The sequence below is a fragment of the Leuciscus leuciscus genome (genome assembly GCF_965113295.1).
Source record: "Leuciscus leuciscus genome assembly, chromosome: 18".
Lineage (NCBI taxonomy): Eukaryota > Metazoa > Chordata > Actinopteri > Cypriniformes > Leuciscidae > Leuciscus > Leuciscus leuciscus.
Window position 1 is genome coordinate 23938501 of NC_138742.1, and position 21285 is coordinate 23959785.

Consider the following 21285-nt stretch of genomic DNA (forward strand, 5'->3'; position numbering starts at 1 on the left):
AGCCAACGAGCCACTTCTTCAACTCGCTCGCCTGCACACAAACGCCGTTTTTACGGTGACCCACATAAATCTCAAAAAGAGCATTATGTCTGGCCATATACCGGCTCAGGCCGAAGGTGTTTTGAATGTAGGAAAGGTGCCCACTGCCTAGTGCCAACCCCCGTACATAAACACTACCCTCTCTGTGTGTCACACTCATCCAGGGTCGAATACAATAAAGCCGGCTAAGGCCGCTCGACCAGGGTCGAATGCAATAAAGCTGGCTCAGGCTGCTCGACCACTAAGTGTAGGGAAAGTGCCCACTGCCCAGTGTTCGCCCCTACACACAAGCACTACCCCTGCAGTGTCTCACACCACCACAGGGCCATATCAGTCAAATCAAATTGGGTGTCAAAGACAGTGAAACAGGGCTACTCACTACAGTTCGCTCGCAGACCGCCGCGCTTCACAGCCCGGGTCGAAACTTCTGTGAATCAGGAAGTAGCACACCTACTTCGTACCAAGATAGCGAATTTGCTAAGAAAAGGGGCGGTGGAACACGTTCCCTTGGCCGAGAGCGAGTCGGGGTTTTACAGCCGTTACTTCTTAGTTCAAAAGAAGAACGGCGGGCTCCGCCCTATATTAGATCTCAGACATTTGAACAAAGCGCTGATGATACGCTCGTTCAAAATGATCACAACCAGACAAATCCTCGCTCGAATTCGACTGGGGGACTGGTTTATATCAGTGGATTTGAAAGACGCCTATTTTCAGATCCAAATAGCAGCCCGTCACAGGCCATTCTTGATATTCGCCTTCGAGGGCCGGTCTTATCAGTACACCGTCCTTCCCTTCGGCCTGTCTTTAGCACCTCATACATTTACGAAGTGTATGGACGCGGCGCTCGCGCCTCTCAGACGACGGGGCGTGAGAGTCCTGAACTATCTGGACGACTGGCTAATTTTAGCCCAGTCAAAGGAAGAACTTGTGTCACACAAGGCATTACTGCTGGCCCATCTGGAATAGATGGGTCTCAGAGTCAACTGGGCAAAGAGCATTCTATCCCCCAGCCAGTATCCTTTCTGGGGATAGAGTTGGACTCCAGGTCTATGGTGGCGCGCCTGAAGCGAGAACGCGCGGCGGCAATCCAGCGCTTTGCAGCAAAATTCACTGTAGGGAAGAATCTTCCCCTCAGAATGTTTCAGAGGATGATGGGTCTCATGGCCTCAGCCTCGACGGTGCTGCAACTGCACAACTTCAGCTGTGGCTGAAACGGCGCGTACCAGCGAGGGCGTGGAAGACAGATTTGCTTCGTCTCACGGCGAATCAGACATGCGTTACAGCTCTGAAACCGTGGATAGTACCAGACCTGTGTGAACTTGGGCGCTGCCTCACAAATCAAAGTAGTCTCGACAGACGCTTCCAACATGGGTTGGGGTGCCCTTTACGAAGGGACACCTTCCATGGGCCTGTGGTCAGATGCAGAAAAGCGTCTACACATAAACTGTCTAGAGATGAAAGCGGTCGAAAACGCCCTTCAGTTCTTTCTCCCCGTGTTAAAGAACCACCACGTTCTGGTCAGAACAGACAACACGTCAGTGGTGTCCTATATAAATCGCCAGGGCGGCCTCAAATCCCGGAACCTTCTTGCAATAGCAAGACGCCTCCTCATATGGGGCCAGCACAACTTGCGCTCGCTGAGAGCGGCTCATGTGCCGGGTGTCCTGAACGTGGGCCCAGATATGCTATCCAGGGCCAAGCTCTCCCCAGGAGAGTGGTCTCTGCATCCCATGATATCTGGGACATTTTCGGCAGAGCAGAGGTAGACCTGTCCAGGTGGATAGTGGACGCTATCGCGTCAGCTTTTGCTTCCAAGGGCCTGGATTGCTCCTTGGGGGTTAGGGCCCACTCGACTAGAGGCATGGCCTCGTCGTGGGCATGGACAAGTGGGGTTTCACTTTATGATATTTGTATGGCAGCAGGCTGGGCCTCGCTGTCTACATTTATAAGGTTTTATAACCTAGAAGTGCCCGCCTTACAGGCCAGGCTGTTCTCAGTCTGATTATACCATATTAACATCATCTACCCAACTCAGTTTGAGTAGACTGTTGATGTGATGCAACGTCCTCTGGGCTTATGCAGTTTCAAGGTTGACGTACTGCCTTAACTGTATATATGTGCGCGCACCTATCTCATATTACCGAGTCGTTCCTCCCTGTTCTACCACTCCGTGTTTATTCCACTTACATGAGCCCCAGGCATACTGCCCTTGGGACATTAGTGTGTTGGAATTCCGCACGCACTGCGTTTTACATGGGGTTCCCGTAGCGTAAGCTAAACTTACGCAACACAAGAGTACTCTCGTAAGAGAACGACACTCGGTTACTAACGTAACCTCGGTTCTCTCTAGAGAGGGAACGAGTGTTGCGTACGCTGCCGTGCTTGTGCTGCATTATGGTTTCGCTTCTAGTCGACTGAAATCATATTGCAACCTGGGTGATGGGTATATATAGGCTTGAGGCCACACCCATTTTGCCGGTTCATGACGTAGCGCGGGAAGGCTTCCCATTGGCGCTGGAATCATGCCAAGACGCACTGATATAGAGCAGCCAATAGGCGCGCGAGCTGTCTCGCCTATGTCTGCCTGCTGCAGCAAATGCGTTTTACATTTTGGAAAATTAAGGATAATTTTCTGGCTTCAGTATTCTCGAGAAAAGGAGTTTTCCCGTAGCGTAAGCTAAACTTACGCAACACTCGTTCCCTCTCTAGAGAGAACCGAGGTTACATTAGTAACCAAGTGTCGGCATCCCTTACGGAACACAAATATATTTCCATATATTTATGATCAATATATTATATGGTGTAAATATACTGAAATATTTTGCTTTATTTCCAGAATCAATCATAGGCTTATTCTTACTAGAGCACATACGCACATGCGCACCCTTCAAAACCGGCAATTTAAATCTCTTGACAAACTAAAAGACATGATTGAAATTTGTCTATATTCAAAATGAAAGTATAGATTGTATTGAGTGTCAGCCTGCTTATTTTGCTCAAGATAAGGATTTATTAAGTCAACATGTCATACAAAAAGAAACAATGCTTCTAACCACAGGAGGAGAGATCTAATTCCAACCACGCAACTTTGCGATGCTGTTGCGAATGTTCGTTTGAGCTATGGTCTGGCAAACACAGACTTGTTGAAAGATGCTGATAACGAGAACTTGTGACCATAGTTGGCTAACAATGCTTTTGGAAGACACATTGAAGGATTTGTGCAATCTGAATGCTGCACCCAAACTGACAATTCTAGTTTCAAAATGATAAACCTGCCAGACAACTTGTCAGAAGTCCCTGGGTCCATTCCAGTGAGTGAAATTCAAGAGCCAGATCCAGTGAAAGAAATTTCAGAGCCTGCTCTTCCTGTCTGTTCTTCCCGAATTAGCTGACTAAGGACACCCGTATGTTCCAAACACCCGATTTCCGTCTGAATTGAGGTATCAACATACTTGTTCTTCACCATGTAAGTAGCCATCCGTCTGGCCAAGACAGAGAAAAAAAATCTTCCCTTCAACGCCCAAGAGAGAAATAGATCGAAACCCTCCATTATTGTCCAGGACAACAGGATGATGCCTTTTGCCCATATCCTATGCAATAGTTTACATAACCTATGGAGCAACATCTGACATTTCTCGTATACTTTATAAGGTTTATAAGGTCCTGGAGCAGATGCTAATCGTGCTTTCTGTACAATTTCCAAGAGTTCTCTCCATTTTGGTTCACAGGTGTCAAACTCAGGTATTTCAGTTCGACTTTTGGGTGTGCACATAACGCTTGGCCCCTGAGAGCGTCACTGTGAGTCTCTTTAAGTAACCCTTCCACAAATTACTTAGGTCTGGTCAGTCTCCCAGATCTTCCTTCTACCAACAAAGTTCTGGTGAACTTATATGGGTCCTTCAAATAGTGAGCTCGCTCAATCTCCGAGACCTTTCGACCCATCTCAGGTTCCACAATCACCTCCGCAGACTGCTTCTTGCAGAGCTTGCATCTGCTTCTTTCCACCTTCACATTTGGTCCTGTATCTTAAGGCCCTTTGTGTTCTTGCAAACCTTCCCGCAGTGGCACATAACTTCTCCTAAACTGTAAGTGTAGTTTGGGTAAACTTTTCTCATTATCTAGGTACATTCTGTGGCTGCTACCAGGGACATTGTTTTAAAAACATCAGGGGGTGAGCCCGAAACATAAGGGGCTGGGGGTGGTTGATAAGATAACATAATTTGATACAGAGTATAATGTATTTGTAGGCCTATATGCAGGGGCGGACTGGGCCAAAAATTCAGCCCTGGCACTGTAGCCACACCAGCCCACATTACCTCACAGACACGCACATTCAAATGTGAGGTAGTTAGTGGGGTTCGGGGGCATGCTCCCCCGAGAAAATGTGGATTTCTCGGACCTACACATGTGCATTTTAAGGTGTTTGAAGGCCAAAAAAATGGGATAACAATAGCTTTAAAAGCATGTCAGTGGGCAGTTGCATAAATTATTTGTCAAGCAGATAACAGATTCTTAAATATGAGAATGAGGATAAATGCAATGGTCCACACTACAAAATGGAAATGCAGAATGTTTCTGCTCATTGTTGACAATACACAATCACATATTCCAAACAGAAATGGCCTTAAATGAGAAATATTTCAAGGATTATTTTGCATATATGTTACATTTCAATCAAACGCCAGTGGGCCAACCCACACACTGTCATAAAAGACTGTCTGGTGGGATTGTATTGGATATAATCTAAATCAAACTATTGTGTATAGGAAAAGGCCATTGAAAACTAGTTTGTGTATTCTGGAAGAAAAAAAAAACCTGTTTGGCATCATATTCATATAGCCTACAGCTCCCCCGTTTGGCATCATAGCCTGGAGCTTGTCTTGCATCAGAACTCTCTGACCTCATTGGAACTTTTTAAAACATGCGGACGTGTTCTATTGTTCTCCAAAACAGATCATCCCGCCCCTAACTCACGCCATTGGTTGAGCGCTAGCTTAAATACTCTCTCGTCCTGAGACAAGTATGATTTTCCAGCAGTTCATTGTATGATCGTAAGTGGAGAGGATGACAGCTCGAGTGTACTGCGCTGTGTTATTGTGTCTGTCTGGATGCTTGAGCACAACAGAAGCTGCTCCAGGAACCACAGGTGAGATCCATGTTCTTTAACTCCATTACACTGCCTGAAGAAATGCATAAACAGGTGACCAGTGAAAAATGAACTTTGTAAATATATAAATTGTAATATTATCTGAGTCAGTCAATAGAGAAGACTTTTATATTGAAAGGGTTGACGCCTGTTTCACACTGTGCGGTGCCTATTTTTCCCGTACCCATGTTAACAGCTTTCACACTGCATGCGGATGTGGTCCGGTGTTGTGCCCAATTTCAACTCCCTGAAAATTATTACCGGGGGTCAGAATTCGGCACAACACCTGTTGCGTTTACAGCAGTGCAGCGATCGTTTCTGCACGAGTCTATTTTTGCTGTGCTGCACGCGCTGAATTAAAGTAAGCTAATGCTCGTGGTCAAAATGAACTCGAATTGACATGAAAATGTAGTATCTCACCAACTGTACTATACTCACCAATTAATACTGCTATTTTCACAGTCATCTTTTTACTTTAAGCCTGGGGTAAAGCAAATAAAAGCAAAATTCTTACCATGAGTAGCACCGTCGGTTGAAGCGGTCAGCCGTAGAATCAAGGACTCGAACTAACCGTTTCATAAAATTGGTTACAACTCGTTACGCACTTTTTTTTTTTTATGACACTTTTATTATAACCTTTATTTTACCAGGAAAGAAGCACATTGAGATTAAGAATCTCTTTTACAAGAGCGTCCTGGCCAAGACTGACAGACACAGCACGTTTGAGTTTAACAAATAACATCCAACAATACATACACATATACACACACAAGTAAATCCAATTAAATTTCAATATCAATACATAACTAGCTAAAACATTTACAGCCCGATGTTTCATTCTCCAAATCATTTAAAACTACTTTAAAATTGTCCAACGGAACCAGTTTCCTCAGTTTCAATGTACTTTGCAAACAATTCCAGGCAGAGGGAGCAGCAAATTTAAATGCCTTTTTCCCAAATTCAGTATGTACCACTGGAACAGACAGTAAAAATAATTCCTGTGACCGGAGGCTATAGCTACAAGCATACTTTTTACAGATGTATGAACAAAGATATGAAGGAAGTAAGCCCAGGATAGATTTATAAATAAAAACATGCCAGTGTTTTTGTCTTCGGATGGACAACGCAGACCAGCCAACCCGAGCATACAACACACAATGATGAGTGAGGGTTTTAAGATTAGTTTTAAGATTAGTTTTAACACTAAGATCAGTTTAGGGATAAAGTAGATTTCTAAACTACTTTGATGTGAAGCAGATAAATATGTGAAAAAACTTGACACATATTGCAAAACCACTGACTTACAAATGCTGAAACAATATTAAAGGTGCTCTAAGCCAGTGGTTCTCAACTCCAGTCCTCGGGACCCACTGCTCTGCATATTGTGTATGTCTCCCTTATTTAACACACCTGATTCAGATCATCAGCTCGTTAGGATAGACTCCATGAACTGAACTGAGTGTGTCAGATAAGAGACATCCAAAATGTGCAGAGCAGTGGGTCCCGAGGACTGGAGTTGAGAACCACTGCTCTAAGCGATGTCACACGTTTTTTAGGCCGACATTTTTTTTTCACATCCAGCAAACATCTCCTCACTATCCACTAGCTGCCTGTCCCCTGAACACACTGTAAAAAACGCGGTCTCTGTAGACAGGCCAGGCTCCACAAATGGCAATAAAAACAAACTGGCCCAGCCTTGGCCAGGAAACATAACAAACAGTGTTCCAGCCAATCACAGACAAGAAGGCGTGCACATTAAGGGGGGTGTGGGGAGTGGAGGAGAGAGAAGCATGAAGAGGGAAGTTAGCTAGAGGAGAGATGTCCTAACAACGACTAACGTTAAAATTGTATATTCTTGAGAATTTTGATATGGCCAACACACGATCAAAGAGACGACGTTCCGATGAACAAATAACAAAGAATAGGGAAAAGGAGAAGGACCTTACATCGTCCCGAATTTACATCGGAAAAAGTGTTCAAAAGGTGGCGAGAACTCCGCCAGCAGAAGGGCTTCCAATCCGACATTCAGGTGGCTCTGTTTTTGCTGGACAGGTGGGTAAATCCAGTTTGTTTTTTCTAAATGGTTCATGACTGTTTTAGGAAGCATGGAAGGGAGGGGACGGGATGTGGAGGAGGGAGGGTCGAGCTAGCCTCCGTTTTGTTTGACAATACTTCGAACGTCAACAAGAAGTGACATCACCCAGCATCGCTTAGAGCACCTTTAACCATGGCCAGACTTCAGTTAGGCCTATATGCCAGTCAGCAATTATTAGCCACATTTCCACTCTCTGCGAGCGAGTGCTATTTTTTTTAAACAGGCCAGCCTTGGCTAATAGCCTCTGACTGCGAGCTTCGATGCCATAATCAAATGGCGTAAACTGATATTTATCATTATTTTACATAGAAATACACACAGTTGAATCGCATCTGCACCATTGTAATCACAAGGCTATGGCTACATGTTTTTGTTTTTACCGATAAAAGATTTACATTTAGAAAGATCTTGATAAATTCTCACATGTTCATGTGTAATTTCTTTACAGAGAATGATGATTTCTGTTAATTTTCAACTAAATATGCAATCTGAAGAGTTTTAAGCGCTCTGTTCCATCTCACTGCCATCACACTATAGTGGGGCAGAAATGTCATCAAGATGATAAAAAATACCCATTTAGTCCCTGTTTTTATATTCACAACATGAGCAAATGAGTTATCATCACACAAGCAAGAGTGCCGGTAATTGCCACACACATTGTCTTTGTATTCTGATTGAATTTGATTAAAATTAAGAAATGAGAAATAAGACTAAGAGAACACAGATATGACAATAAAGTAAAAAAAATACTGTTCATCTCTGCCTTAATTGCTCAGTGTTATTTCATGGTTTTGATCTTCTCTCAACTCAGAGCACATCCAGTACTTTATTGTATTAATTATATATCACTGATAACCTTGCACTAGGCTAGGCATGGCATGTTAATGCATTAATTGTTCTAGGAAATTCAAAGCATATTTACATTTTTGTGTATTTTGTGATCCATAATGTTGAGATCATTTGTAGCGTAGCTAGGGTCCAAACATATACTCAAGCTCTTGAGCTCTTCTGTAGTGGCCGATCATTCTCCGGGAAGCTGGCGGTCGTACCGTTCAGTCGTTCGAGACTTCTCTGGAAGATACAGATGCTGTGTGTGTGTGTGCGCGCCGCCTTCTCTCAGTGAGTTTCAATTAGTAATGGACAATAATACTAGAGGTCTTTCAAAAGAAACACACACACACAAAAAAAAATTGGTGCAGAAACCGTTTTAGATCAGAAATTGCCGCATTACATGTCCATATCACTTTGCCAAATGATTTCAGTTATTTCAAAGGTCCTTACAGCCTAGAACAGCAAAATAACCAAAAACCCCAGTGAAAAAGACATTCAGCATTCAGCATTCAGCATTCATACAATAATGCTGGCTTCTCTGTCATGTGTCTGTATAACAGTAAAGCCGGGAGTGTGTCCAAGCACAAAATATGAAGCAGCTATGTGTGCCCTGATAAGTTTCGTGTCGTGTGCCGATGACAGTGACTGTGCCAAGAATGAGAAATGCTGCAGCAATGGATGTGGACTTCAGTGTACGGCTCCAGTTACAGGTATTACATTACATTGTTACATTATATTACATCATATTATGTGCGGTCAATTGATACAATTTAACTAATTAATCGCATATTTTCTGTAATAAAGCGCAATTGAACCCCCTTCTTCCAGTTGAATGCATTTCCCTGAAAACGCATTCAACTGGAAGAAGGGGGTTCAATTGCGCTATATATTATATAACATAATTACTTTAGCTATTATATTTATAATTGCTCTACTTTATTATATAATATAATATAATATAATATAATATAATATAATATAATATAATATAACTACTATAATGGCATCTTTTTATGAAAGAAGGCATCACTGATACCAATACTGCTCCTGATGTCTGTAAAATTGATTTTTTTTTTTGTCTTAATTTTAGTCAAGCATTACAGTGTAATTGAAAGCTATCAATTTTAACATTTATTAGGCTTTAAAAAATATAACAACTAAAATAATTTAAGTTAAGTTAACTTAAAACAATCTTCACAAAAACTCATATTAACATCACATTTACCTGTGCTCTTCAATAAATCAGGGCTATTTTTTTCACTGTCTTGTGTCTGTATAACAGCAAAGCCAGGAGTGTGTCCAATCACAAACGATGGAACAATAATGTGTTTCGTGAAGGGTGAAGAGTTGTGTGCCAGTGACAGTGAGTGTCCCAACAATCAGAAATGCTGCAGCACTATGTGTAATGGACTTGACTGTATGGCTCCAGTTACAGGTATGATATTTAATTTAATTATAGGCATTCAGCATTACAGTATAATTGAAAGCTATCAATTTTAAAATTGTATTAGGCTTTAAAAAAATATATAACTTATAATTTAAGTGAACTTAAAACAATCTTCATAAAAACTCGCAATAAATGTCACTTCACCTGTGCTCTTCAATATATCAGGGCTATTTTTTCATTTTTTTTTATTTTTTCCTCTGTCATGTGTCTGTATAACAGTAAAGCCAGGAGTGTGTCCAAGAACAAACAATGAAGTAGTAAGCTGTAAGTGGAAGGGTGAAGAGTTGTGTGCCGATGACAGTGAGTGTCCCAACAAGGAGAAATGCTGCAGCACTGCATGCGGTGGACGTCAGTGTACGGCTCCAGTTACAGGTATTATATTACATTACATTACATTATATTATGTGCGGTCAATCGATACAATTTAATGAATTAATCGCATATTTTCTATAATTAAGCACAATTGAACCCCCTTCTTCCGGTTGAATGCGTTTTCAGGGAAACGCACGGCTAAAGTAGTTCAAGGCAGGTCTTGACCGTATTACATGTCTATAACACTTTGCCAAATGATTTCAGTTATTTCAAAGGTCCTTACAACCTACAACAGCAAAATAACCAAAAACCCCTGTAAAAAAGACAGTGACAGTGGATTTTTTTTACCTTGAAAAATTAATTCAGCATTCAGTGATATAGCTTCTCTGTCATGTGTCTGTATAACAGTAAAGCCAGGAGTGTGTCCAAGCACAAAATATGAAGCAGAAGTGTGTGCCTGGATACGTTTCGTGTCGTGTGCCGATGACACTGACTGTGCCAAGAATGAGAAATGCTGCAGCAATGGATGTGGACTTCAGTGTATGGCTCCAGTTACAGGTATTATATTGTATTATATTGTATTATATTGTATTATATTGTATTATATTGTATTATATTATATTATGTGCGGTCAATCAGTATTTCAAATATTTGTATAATGGCATCTTTTTATGAAAGAAGGCATCACTGATACCAATACTGCTCCTGATGTCTCTATGAAATTGATTTTTATTCTTAATTTTAGTCATTAATTATAGGCTTTCAGCATTACTGTAATTGCAAGCTATCAATTTTAACACTTATTAGGCTTTAAAAAAATATAACAACTAATATAATTTAAGTGAACTTAAACAATCTTCACAAAAACTCATATTAACATCACATTTACCTGTGCTCTTCAATAAATCAGGGCTATTTTTTTTTCACTGTCTTGTGTCTGTATAACAGCAAAGCCAGGAGTGTGTCCAATCACAAACGATGGAACAATAATGTGTTTCGTGAAGGGTGAAGAGTTGTGTGCCAGTGACAGTGAGTGTCCCGACAATCAGAAATGCTGCAGCACTATGTGTAATGGACTTGACTGTATGGCTCCAGTTACAGGTATGATATTTAATTTAATTATAGGCATTCAGCATTACAGTATAATTGAAAGCTATCAATTTTAAAATTGTATTAGGCTTCAAAAAAATATAACAAATTATAATTTAAGTGAACTTAAAACAATCTTCATAAAAACTCATAATAAATGTCACTTCACCTGTGCTCTTCAATATATCAGGGCTATTTATTTATTTATTTTCTCTGTCATGTGTCTGTATAACAGTAAAGCCAGGAGTGTGTCCAAGAACAAAGTATGAAGTAGTAAGGTGTAAGAGGAAGGGTGAAGAGTTGTGTGCCGATGACAGTGAGTGTCCCAAAAAGGAGAAATGCTGCAGCACTGCATGCGGTGGACGTCAGTGTACGGCTCCAGTTACAGGTATTATATTATATTATATTATATTATATTATTATATTATATTATATTATTATATTATATTATATTATATTATATTATATTATATTATATTATATTATATTATAAAACGGTTAGCTGTGTTTTATTCACGATAAAACACGGCTATGACCGCTTAATCCAACGGTTCTATGTATTACTACACAACACCCCTAGCAACCACTCTTAGCAACTTAAACACAGAGCTGCCAACTCTCACGCATTCAGCGTGAGACTCACGCAATTGACACCTTTCACACGCTCTCACGCCACACATCCATTTTCTCACACAGAGACAAATCACCAAGCAAAGAGGACACTGACACCGACAGACAAGACAGAGCAGGTTACTTATGATAGGAAACTAATTCTCAGCTCTCAGATTCTGTCAATTTTATTATGAAATTCAGACAATAAATACCGTTTTGGCGCTTTTAAATGTGACATCGCTGTAGCACCTCAGTTCAAGCGGCACGTGAACCGATCATCTCTCTTTACTACTAGTTAATAGTAAATAAACTATAATAGGTAGGTTGAAAGATACAGTACAACTTATCAATGTAAATGCGTCATACATACTTTTTGATCAATCAGTGTTTTTCAACCGCGGAAAGAGGTCAATAAAACAGCTGGAGAACAATGTCACACATTTACCTCAGGAAAGCCATTAAATGACCATAGCATGTTAGTTGGCTAGAAAAATTTGTATTTTATAATATATTTAGTATTAGTAGCCTATAAATGAGTATTTTGCTAAATATGTGCACTATATTACATATTTATTATTTTTACTTGTATCATTAAAATATTATAAAGTTATTATAATAAAAACCGCAGTATATTTAATTTGAGTTGTTATTTTTAGCCTTTAATAAAACCAGCTGACAGAGCTCTCTGTAGCCTGTTTACAGCATTTCACGAGTTCACATCTACATATAATTAGTACAATAAGTTTATGCGTATTTGGCGTGCTGTCCGGGGGGAGGGCTCCGAGCTCGGAGTTAGGCCCGAACCCAGAGTACTCCCCCCAGTTGGTAAGTGTAGATGGAACTGGAAGTGAGGAGATGGGGTGGAGGAGGGATGCTGACAAACTTTCAATGAACAGAGATAGGTCTGCTGTGAATTTATACTCTGTCATTGAGTTGATTACTGATTAATCTCCAGCTGTGCATAATTTGGTTAATTATCTGAACCTGCTCCTCCCGAACTTTGTTAATAAAACATCATTATGTGAGAATTTCTTTCTTGAGAAAAATGAACATGTATCTACTGTACTATTTATCCAAATGAATCGATATTGAATCAAGATCGGAATCAAACCACAATAATTGAATTGAATTGAAATTGTAAAAATTGTATCAAGCAATAATAAAAGCAATAGCCAGTCATTGCACCATGCACATCATAACATGTTGTCACTAAACTTAAAGGGATACTCCACCGTTTTTTCATATTAAACTATGTTATTCCCTTAACTAAGACGAGTTGATACATACCTCTCTCATCTCAGTGCGTGCACTCAATCGCTCTGGCGCGCGGTGACACTCTGATAGTACTTAGCTTAGCCCAGTATATTCAATGGTATCTGACAGCAATAAATTTAGAAGTGACCAAACACATCAACGTTTTCCCTATTTAAAAACAGTTACACGAGTAGTTATACGATCAAGTATGGTGACACAAAATAAAACGTGGCGCTTTTCTAAGCGGGTTAAAAAGGATAACTATAATGTATGGTGGAATAGCACTTTTTGGGAGTAATTCGACTCAGAAAATCACGCCTGATCCTCTTCCTCTCACTTCTGTCAATAGTGAGAAGAGGATCAGGCGTGACTTTTTACTGCTTTTTACTATTGAGTGCACGCACTGAGATGAGAGAGGTATGTATCAACTCGTCTTAGTTAAAGTCCGCGTGAACCGGAAGTTGCAAACGACTTTTCTCCAGTGCTGTGACGTATTTCCCAGTGAAAAGGAATATTGAACAGAGGGCAGGGTTTTACTCTAGCGCTCCTCCTCTCCATCTCTCGCTCATTACAGACTAACGATTTGAGGGGAGTGGTTAAGCGTTTCCCAACCCAAGTCCTCAAACCTACGTCATCAGGGAAGGTCCTCCAATGCAGAGGGGAGGGGCATTTTCAGATTTTGATTAAAGATTACGAAGCCAAAAATTTTTTTTGTGTGTTTTAACTTGCACGGATTAATTGTTCACCACAAGACTAGTAATATGCGCTAACAAAGTAAATACGGTCCATTTTGATTTCAGTTGGACTTTAAGGGAATAACATAGTTTAATATGAAAAAACGGTGGAGTATCCCTTTAATCCCTTTAAAAAAATTATGTTTAGTTAGGCTACAAAATGTTTTGACATCACAATATCCTACACTTATTGCGACGATCGTTTTTTTAATTATAATAATAATATTATTATATAAAAAAACTTGATATTATTATTATTATTTCATTCATATATAGTATTTCAAGTTTACCACGGGGCTGTTGAATGCTTGAATCTGATTTAACATGTTTGTGTATGTAAGAAAACAAAATCACAAAAAAAGTAATGAACCAAAGTCGTGATTTGGGCCCCCCTAGCGTCCTGGGCCCATATGCCTGACATAGCCTACTCTGCACCCCATAGACCAGCCCAACCCCCCCACTATAACGGCACCCCTGACTACGGGGCTGTTGAATGCTTGAATCTGATTGGTTGCCGAAAATTCGAAGGAGTACAATTATTTTCAGGGAAACACACGGCTAAAGTAGTTCCAGGCAGGTCTTGACCGCATTATGTAGCCTACATGTCCATATTACTTGGCCAAATGATTTCAGTTATTTCAAAGGTCCTTATAGCCTTCAACTGCAAAAGAACCAAAAACCCCAGTGAAAAATGTATTCCGCATTTAATGATATGGCTTCTCTGTCATGTGTCTGTATAACAGTAAAGCCAGGAGTGTGTCCAAGGAGAAAATATAAACCAGAAATATGTGCCCGGATACGTTTCGCGTTGTGTGCCGATGACCGTGAGTGTCCCAAGAATGAGAAATGCTGCAACAATGGATGTGGACTTCAGTGTATGGCTCCAGTTACAGGTATTATTATATTATATTATATTATATTATATTATATTATATTATATTATATTATATTATATTAATTATATTATATTATATTATATTATATTATATTATATTATATTATATTAATTATATTATATTATATTATATTATATTATATTATATTATATTAATTATATTATATTATATTATATTCAACATCAGGTGTTGGGTCTCGTACAATTAGGCATCGGGCGAAATGGCCTCAGATGGAAGCATAAAAGTTTCAAATTAACGAAAGTATTATTAACATAGTTATTATCGTTAACAACTAACGAATGGCTCGACACAACCCGTACTGGGGAAGAGCCTAGACAGGGATTTCTTCTTTAATTTCACCTACGCTTTGCATCAGCTGCATGGCAGGGTAAATGACGGCTGTCATAGCCTACCATGGTCGCCCTCGCCCAGTAAGTAGCCTATACAATTTTTATTTAATAAATTAAGATTTAAATCAATACAATTAGTTGTAAATTAAATATTTTAAACACTAATACAAAAAGAAAAGAATAATGCATTGACTTGGGTATGTAATAGGCCTATTAACCTTCACGCAAGAAGCTGTCATGACAACCGGAGAACCGGATCTCCGATTTTGGTTTTCTAATATCAAAAGGAAAATCAGTTGGCCGCCAAGTACACGGACCCTGTAGGCTACCTGTACCTGAAATTATTTTATTCTTACCATTTTATTGTTGCTAATGTTACACTCGTTAGGTTGTATAAAACGTCCCACTGAGATAATTTTTTTAATTTGTATTATTCGCTAGTTTTAGTTACATGTTTAAAAATTTGCAAAATAACACATTGCAGCTAACTTGAATGTTGGCAAAATATAACGATGTTAAAGAAGTCTTTCGAGTGCAAATTGGCCTGTATAGTACATCAAGTTTTGATGGTGATTGTGTCTGTGACAGATCAATTCTTGCAAATTGAAAGATGTCATTATTTAAATTTTTTTTTGCTAAAGCAAAGATAAATGATCCGTAGTTTAGTTCACACAGAATGATGTTGTGTTTGAAAAAGTGACCAAAGTACCGGTAGCCTATTTAAATGTGTTCTAGCGATTGTAAAAACAAACTGTTATTTGTAAAATAAACAAATAGGATTGTGTATTATTTAATAATAATAATAATAGATTATTTTGTGTTATATTCTATCAAAAGTACCTGAATTCGGACTATAGCACTGTTTCATGCATAGTGATGGGAATAACGGCGTTATAAATAAACGGCGTTATTTTTCTCAGTAACAAGTAATCAAACTAATTACTGTTTCCTCCGTTACAACACCGTTACCGTTACTGTCAATAAAATGCGGCGTTACTATAATTGAGCTCATTGAAGCGGTTTTCATCCGAGTAGGCTCTCTCTCAGCCATAGGAGCCGCAAAGTTTTTTCTCTGGTGTGTGTGTGTGTGTGTGTGTTTGAGGCGCCGGACTGGACAAAACAGTTCGACAGTGCGCGAAAGACCGAGTATGTCCGAGAACGCGCTCGACAGTGCGCGAGAGAGACCGAATGTGTCCGAGCATAAATACTTTATTTATAAATAAATTACACATTTCAGCATTAGAATAATCTCTGTAGCATTTTGGTATCATATATGCAATGTTTGAATTAGTTTATATAACATAAACTCCTAAATAACCTGCAGGGAACGTTCAAAGAAAACATTTTTGACCGGTTGTGAACACGTGCGGCAAACACTTTGGCTAAAATAACCTCTGATGATGACGTTCTCTGTAGGTTATAAAAATAAACCCCCAAAAGATTCTATTTTATGATTATTTATGTTGGTACATTGTTCAGTATTATATTGAGAGCACTTTTTGTTAAACTTACTATTGTGAGGAAGAAAATACTTCAAGTAGGCTATACAGTATGTCTACCAGTTGTAAAGGTGTGTGAGTTTTATCATTTTAATTATATGCCCTAGTGTATGTGTATGTATATATTTTTTTTATTACTATTTATTTATTTTTGGTACATTTCTTGAGAAGCATGATTTATTTTTAGACTTATTTGTTGGCAAGTTGTGGTCTGTGCAATAAATATTAAAAGTTCTAAACCATCTATTGTGTTTTGTTGTTCCACTATAGTAATGATAATATTTTAAAATTTAAGTTAATAGGTGTCTCTCACATTGTCCCAGAGCAACATTAAAATAGTGTAGATTAGTGTACAATGTTTTATAATAATAAGATGTTCTATTTAGTTTCCATTTCATTCATTTAACATTTCATATTGGGGTATCCAAGAAATTTCTTATGTTTAAATTTAAAAAAAAATTTTTTTTTTTTTAATGTAATGCAATAGTTACTTTCCCTGGTAATTAGTTACTTTTGTAATGATGTAATTCAGTTACTAACGCAGTTACTTTTTGTGAGAAGTAACTATAACTAATTACTTTTTTAAAGTAACTTACCCAACGCTGTGCATAGTGTGGCTTTACAAAATTAATAAAGATGATAAATAATACTCAATGCAATTCACTCTGTAAGTAAAACCAGCTATTCATGTCCTGAGTGTTTTGTGCTGTACATCTGATGCTTAATCCCACTAAATGGCCAGACTAAATCTGAATCTCTATCCGTATACAGTCTAGGTGCCTAATTGAAGGGAATCCAGTGTGTGCCGAATACTGTTCCCATGATGGTCAGTGCCCTGCCGGACAGAAATGCTGCTAAACACCTCTGATCGTACATGCAGTGTTAATCATATTAGAGAAAAATTATGTAATGAGTCATGTTACCTTTGTCATGTACCTGTCCTATATTAATTGTTGTATTCTTTTTGCCGGTGGGATTCTCTGTCATTGATATGAGGTCCTCCCGGCTGTGATTAAAGCATATTCAAAGGCATCATTTGGAGTCTGTCTGTCAGTCAGGTTAGACACTAGAGATCTTACTTCTATTCTCAAGTGATAGTGCTGAAGTGGAGCACTAGAGATCTTATTTATTCCTAAGTGATGGTGCTGAAGTGGAACTCCAGAGACCTGTGGAGAGACGTCTAGTAGAGTACAAAATTGTAGGTGTCTAGGAGACACCAGGTTAACTTAAAGGGCATCTATTATGCAAAATCCACATTTATATTGTGTTTTGGACATAAATGCGTGTCCACCCACTCCTTTTTGACATAATACTGCTCAGGCCCCGCCCACTGCTGCTGATTGACAGTCCTGTTTTACCATAGTTTCCGTCCTCAGCGAGTTGTACACTATCTGCCATTTTCTCAGCGCTCGAGCAGCTGTTGTGACAATTTCTCGTAAGTGTAAGAAATATAAGCTGACTACACCACCTCTTAAGGCAGTCGGAGCCCTCCACAGATCACAATACTTGATTCTAGACAACAAATATAGTTCATAAAAAAATGTTTAAAACAAATTTGTTCCAACACAGACCATCAAATGTTAAAACATGTCAACAATAGAATCCACAGAAGTAGGAAATAGCTCTCCTCAAGACTGCAAGAGGGTCGGGCCTGCTCTTATGGACCTCCTACCACCTATAACCCCGCCCACCGATTCACACATTACATGAAACTCATATGCAAAACTGTTATCCAATCATAGCAGTGGGCGTTTACTTCCAAGTCTTCAATGCGGCACATCATACAACAATATAAAAAAAATTAAAAATACAATTTTAAAAAAATTAAAAAAGTTTAAAAAGCCAGTTCATGACCTCTTTAAATTCACAATTATGTGGTGGGTATCACAACACTCTACAAAATGATTCATTTCAGAGTGGCAAGACGAGACATCTTGATCTTTATACAAGCTAAAAATAGCAGTATCAGCACTAAAATTCACATTGCAATTGTTCATATTTTTGCTCACACAACCATTGTGTACACACACACTTGAGGGAATCCTGTACTGATATAATGAGAATCAGATATCATCTTTTTAACCTTTTACCACCTACTGGGTTCTGTCTGTTAAAAAGAAAGTACGTACCATTTTATAATAAAAGGATTTACATCCACCCGTTTCTATTTGTCCAGTAATAAATATAGCTGGAAAGTGATAAAAGCTTGATGAACACAGTGCACGATACACTCTGCTGCTCTCGCTGCACTTCCACTAGGTGGGACATAGGCCGCACAAACAACAACGCTACCAAACTCCATTGGAGTCGGTAGATTCCAATAGACGTTTTAATTAGACATTAGTATCATTAAAATGAATAATGGTAGCTAATAGTCTCTTATTGGCCTGTTTAGCTGAGCCATTAATAGAAAAAACAAAACAAACCCTGACCCTGAATTGTTAAAAGAACATATGGACACTTGATAACCTTATTAGATGTTTAGATAATTGCATTTGAAAGATTTTACTTTCAATAAAAAATAAATATAATGCAATAGATTTTTAAGAGGTGTTTTTATGCATGTTTGGCCCGGGTTTTTGTTGCATTTACACTGTTCTGACCACTAGGGGTCCCCCGTGGAGACGGGTGTCGGATTGTTTCGAAGTCTCGACACAATACAGCACATTTGAGTTTACCGTTTCAGTGTTCCACGAAGCCTCTATCTAACCACCATTAAATACAATGGTCTCAATTTCAAACAAAACTTAAACATCGGAGCAGCAGATTGTGTCTGTGTAGCGGTTTACACCAGTCATTACTCACATATAGTGGTGCACGATATATCGGCCGATATGGTCATTTTTTTACACATCGGTATCGTTCCGATGTCAAAATAGGGCCGGTGTGAACAGGCCGATAATCATTCATGTGTATTTGATGTGTGAAGTTGAAGATGAAGTTGACGTTGCTGACTCGCGATCTTCGCAGTAGTGAGAGAAATGCCTGAGAGAAATACACATTTCATACGGATGACATAAGCAGAGAACAGTCTGTTTTTATGATAATCAAATAACAAGCTATTTTCCAAAACACTTTTTTTTTTCTTTTTTTTTTTGTAATTTATTTTCAGAAATGACTGATATTGGGCACCTTTACCTGTGTGCAAAATATGTCATCAGATTTTCAAAAAAAAAAAAAAATATGTATATAAAAATAATTTTTTTATAAAGGAAACAAGTGTGTCCTAAATTCACACTATGAATAAGGATGAAAAGGCAATGAATAGGCAATGTCAATGTCTGAGAGTTTTGTATAACATGCTCATTGGGTTAAATGGTGAGATTGACAAGTGCTGAAAAACTGTGCTGTTGAATTTACGCCTCCAGCCTAGTTCAACGATTGAGTAGGCTGCTCTGTACTTAACCTCTGTCATTAAGAAACATCCAGAAATTTCCCAGATATTTATAAACACCCCTCAGCAATCTCTGATATATTAAGTGAATCCCAACAAAATCCCAGTGCATAAACTTTCAATTATGTCCATGGTTCACGTCAACACACGCTGGACACTTGCTACATGTAGGCTAGAATAAAGTTGGGCTGCAGCTACAGTGGATATTTTAATTGTTAGAGTGCTTTTCATCCATTCAATGGTGAAACAAAACTCTTCTTATCACTCAAGGTCCAGGAAGATATTTTTCCACCTCCACATAAGCTGTTTTTTTTACTAGGGTGATAATACATCAAGACTTTAGAGTAAAAGCAAGCTGTAGCCGATCGATACTGTATAGGCTACTGACCTGGCCTGGAAGTGTACGTGCATAGCCCGAAGGACGTTAGCTTAATTTCTACTATGTCGCCAAATATATGGACTGAGCCAAACTGGACTGTTTGGCAAGACGACTGCTGTTCTTTGCAATTCCTATTACGGCCATATAACTACATTCTGCCTGATACTAGCTGTCACTTTTGAGAAAAATCTAATTCGAACGGGTATCAAATATCAAGCAATGTATTCGAATATATTTGAATATCTACGAGTCAAAAAACGATCAGTTAAAAAATGCATCATGAAGAGGAAAAAAACATATATAAGTCGCACTGGACTATAAGTCGCATTTATTTAGAAATCTATTTCACACACACACAAAACAAACAAAAAATGTTACGGACGGGACAGTTCTCCGTTACGGACGTGAGCGCTCTGAAAGCGGCACTAAAAGACTGCTTTAAAACTTTCACAGAGACCTCAAACAGAAAGTACAAAGCCTGTCTTTAAATTGAATTTCGTTTTGTATTGATTGTATCTTAATTTTAATCAATGTTTCATCAACCAATTGCCTGGATTTTATAAATAAGAAGTAAATATAGTAGAAAATATTTAATCACGAGGCCACAGCGAGTGAACCTGGAGCTTGTCTCATAAATGAACCATAAATGAAATAGCCTACTTGCCTCACAGACCTGAGACATATATAGAAAGCTTGAAATATGTACTTTTAAACAGAACAATTCAAAACGAAAGAAAATGTGTTTTCTATACACTGTTAGACTTTTTACAGTAACTGTAATTGTGTAATACAGTGCATTACTGTACAAACAAAGCTAATCAGTACACTACTGTAATTTTTTTTATTTGTACTAAATATAAATTAGATTTCATAATTTTGATATATCACTGATTCTTGAGAGTCGGGACAAAACACGTTTTAAAAAACTTTTTTTTAAATACACACTATATCAATTAGAGTTATATGTTTCTGCAGAGAAAGGTCTTAGCTATTTAACCATGTAAAGTAACAGGTTCTAAATAAAAACACATTTTTAACAAATAAACATTTTTCCCTTCAGAACTGGATTTGTGTCAACTCTGTCAGACACACTAAAAAGTATACAATTTTAAGTCTTCAAATCCAACAAGAATCTAAAGTTCTGAAGTATATTGTAATAGTGTTTAGTTACTCTGATATGTAAAAAAATTACAATATATAAACTTAAG

At 38.6% G+C, this 21285-nt stretch overlaps 2 protein-coding genes and 1 long non-coding RNA gene across 15 annotated transcripts in view; 1 reads left to right on the top strand and 2 right to left on the bottom strand.

Annotated features, from left to right (window-relative positions):
- LOC309480489 (uncharacterized protein) overlaps window positions 1-21285 on the bottom strand; it is a 516287-nt gene that overhangs the window by 194700 nt on the left and 300302 nt on the right. The window lies entirely within an intron of this gene.
- LOC309480535 (uncharacterized protein) overlaps window positions 1-21285 on the top strand; it is a 318834-nt gene that overhangs the window by 97373 nt on the left and 200176 nt on the right. For 5 of the 13 annotated variants that reach the window (XM_082145093.1, XM_082145096.1, XM_082145089.1 and 2 more), the window contains exons 8-10: window positions 8672-8821; window positions 9394-9546; window positions 9778-9930. In XM_082145093.1, coding sequence (XP_082001219.1) covers window positions 8672-8821; window positions 9394-9546; window positions 9778-9930 — 456 coding nt within the window. Of the gene's footprint in view, window positions 1-8671; window positions 8822-9393; window positions 9547-9777; window positions 9931-10278; window positions 10429-10818; window positions 10972-11194; window positions 11348-14302; window positions 14453-17075; window positions 17337-21285 lie in introns of those variants that run through there. The other 8 variants (XM_082145088.1, XM_082145091.1, XM_082145099.1 and 5 more) reach the window with 6 other exon arrangements.
- LOC309481300 lies at window positions 5542-7767 on the bottom strand. The gene is made up of 3 exons (XR_014199976.1): window positions 7307-7767; window positions 6731-7126; window positions 5542-6531 (listed from the first exon to the last, which is right to left on the bottom strand). It is a non-coding gene; the product is annotated as an uncharacterized lncRNA (long non-coding RNA).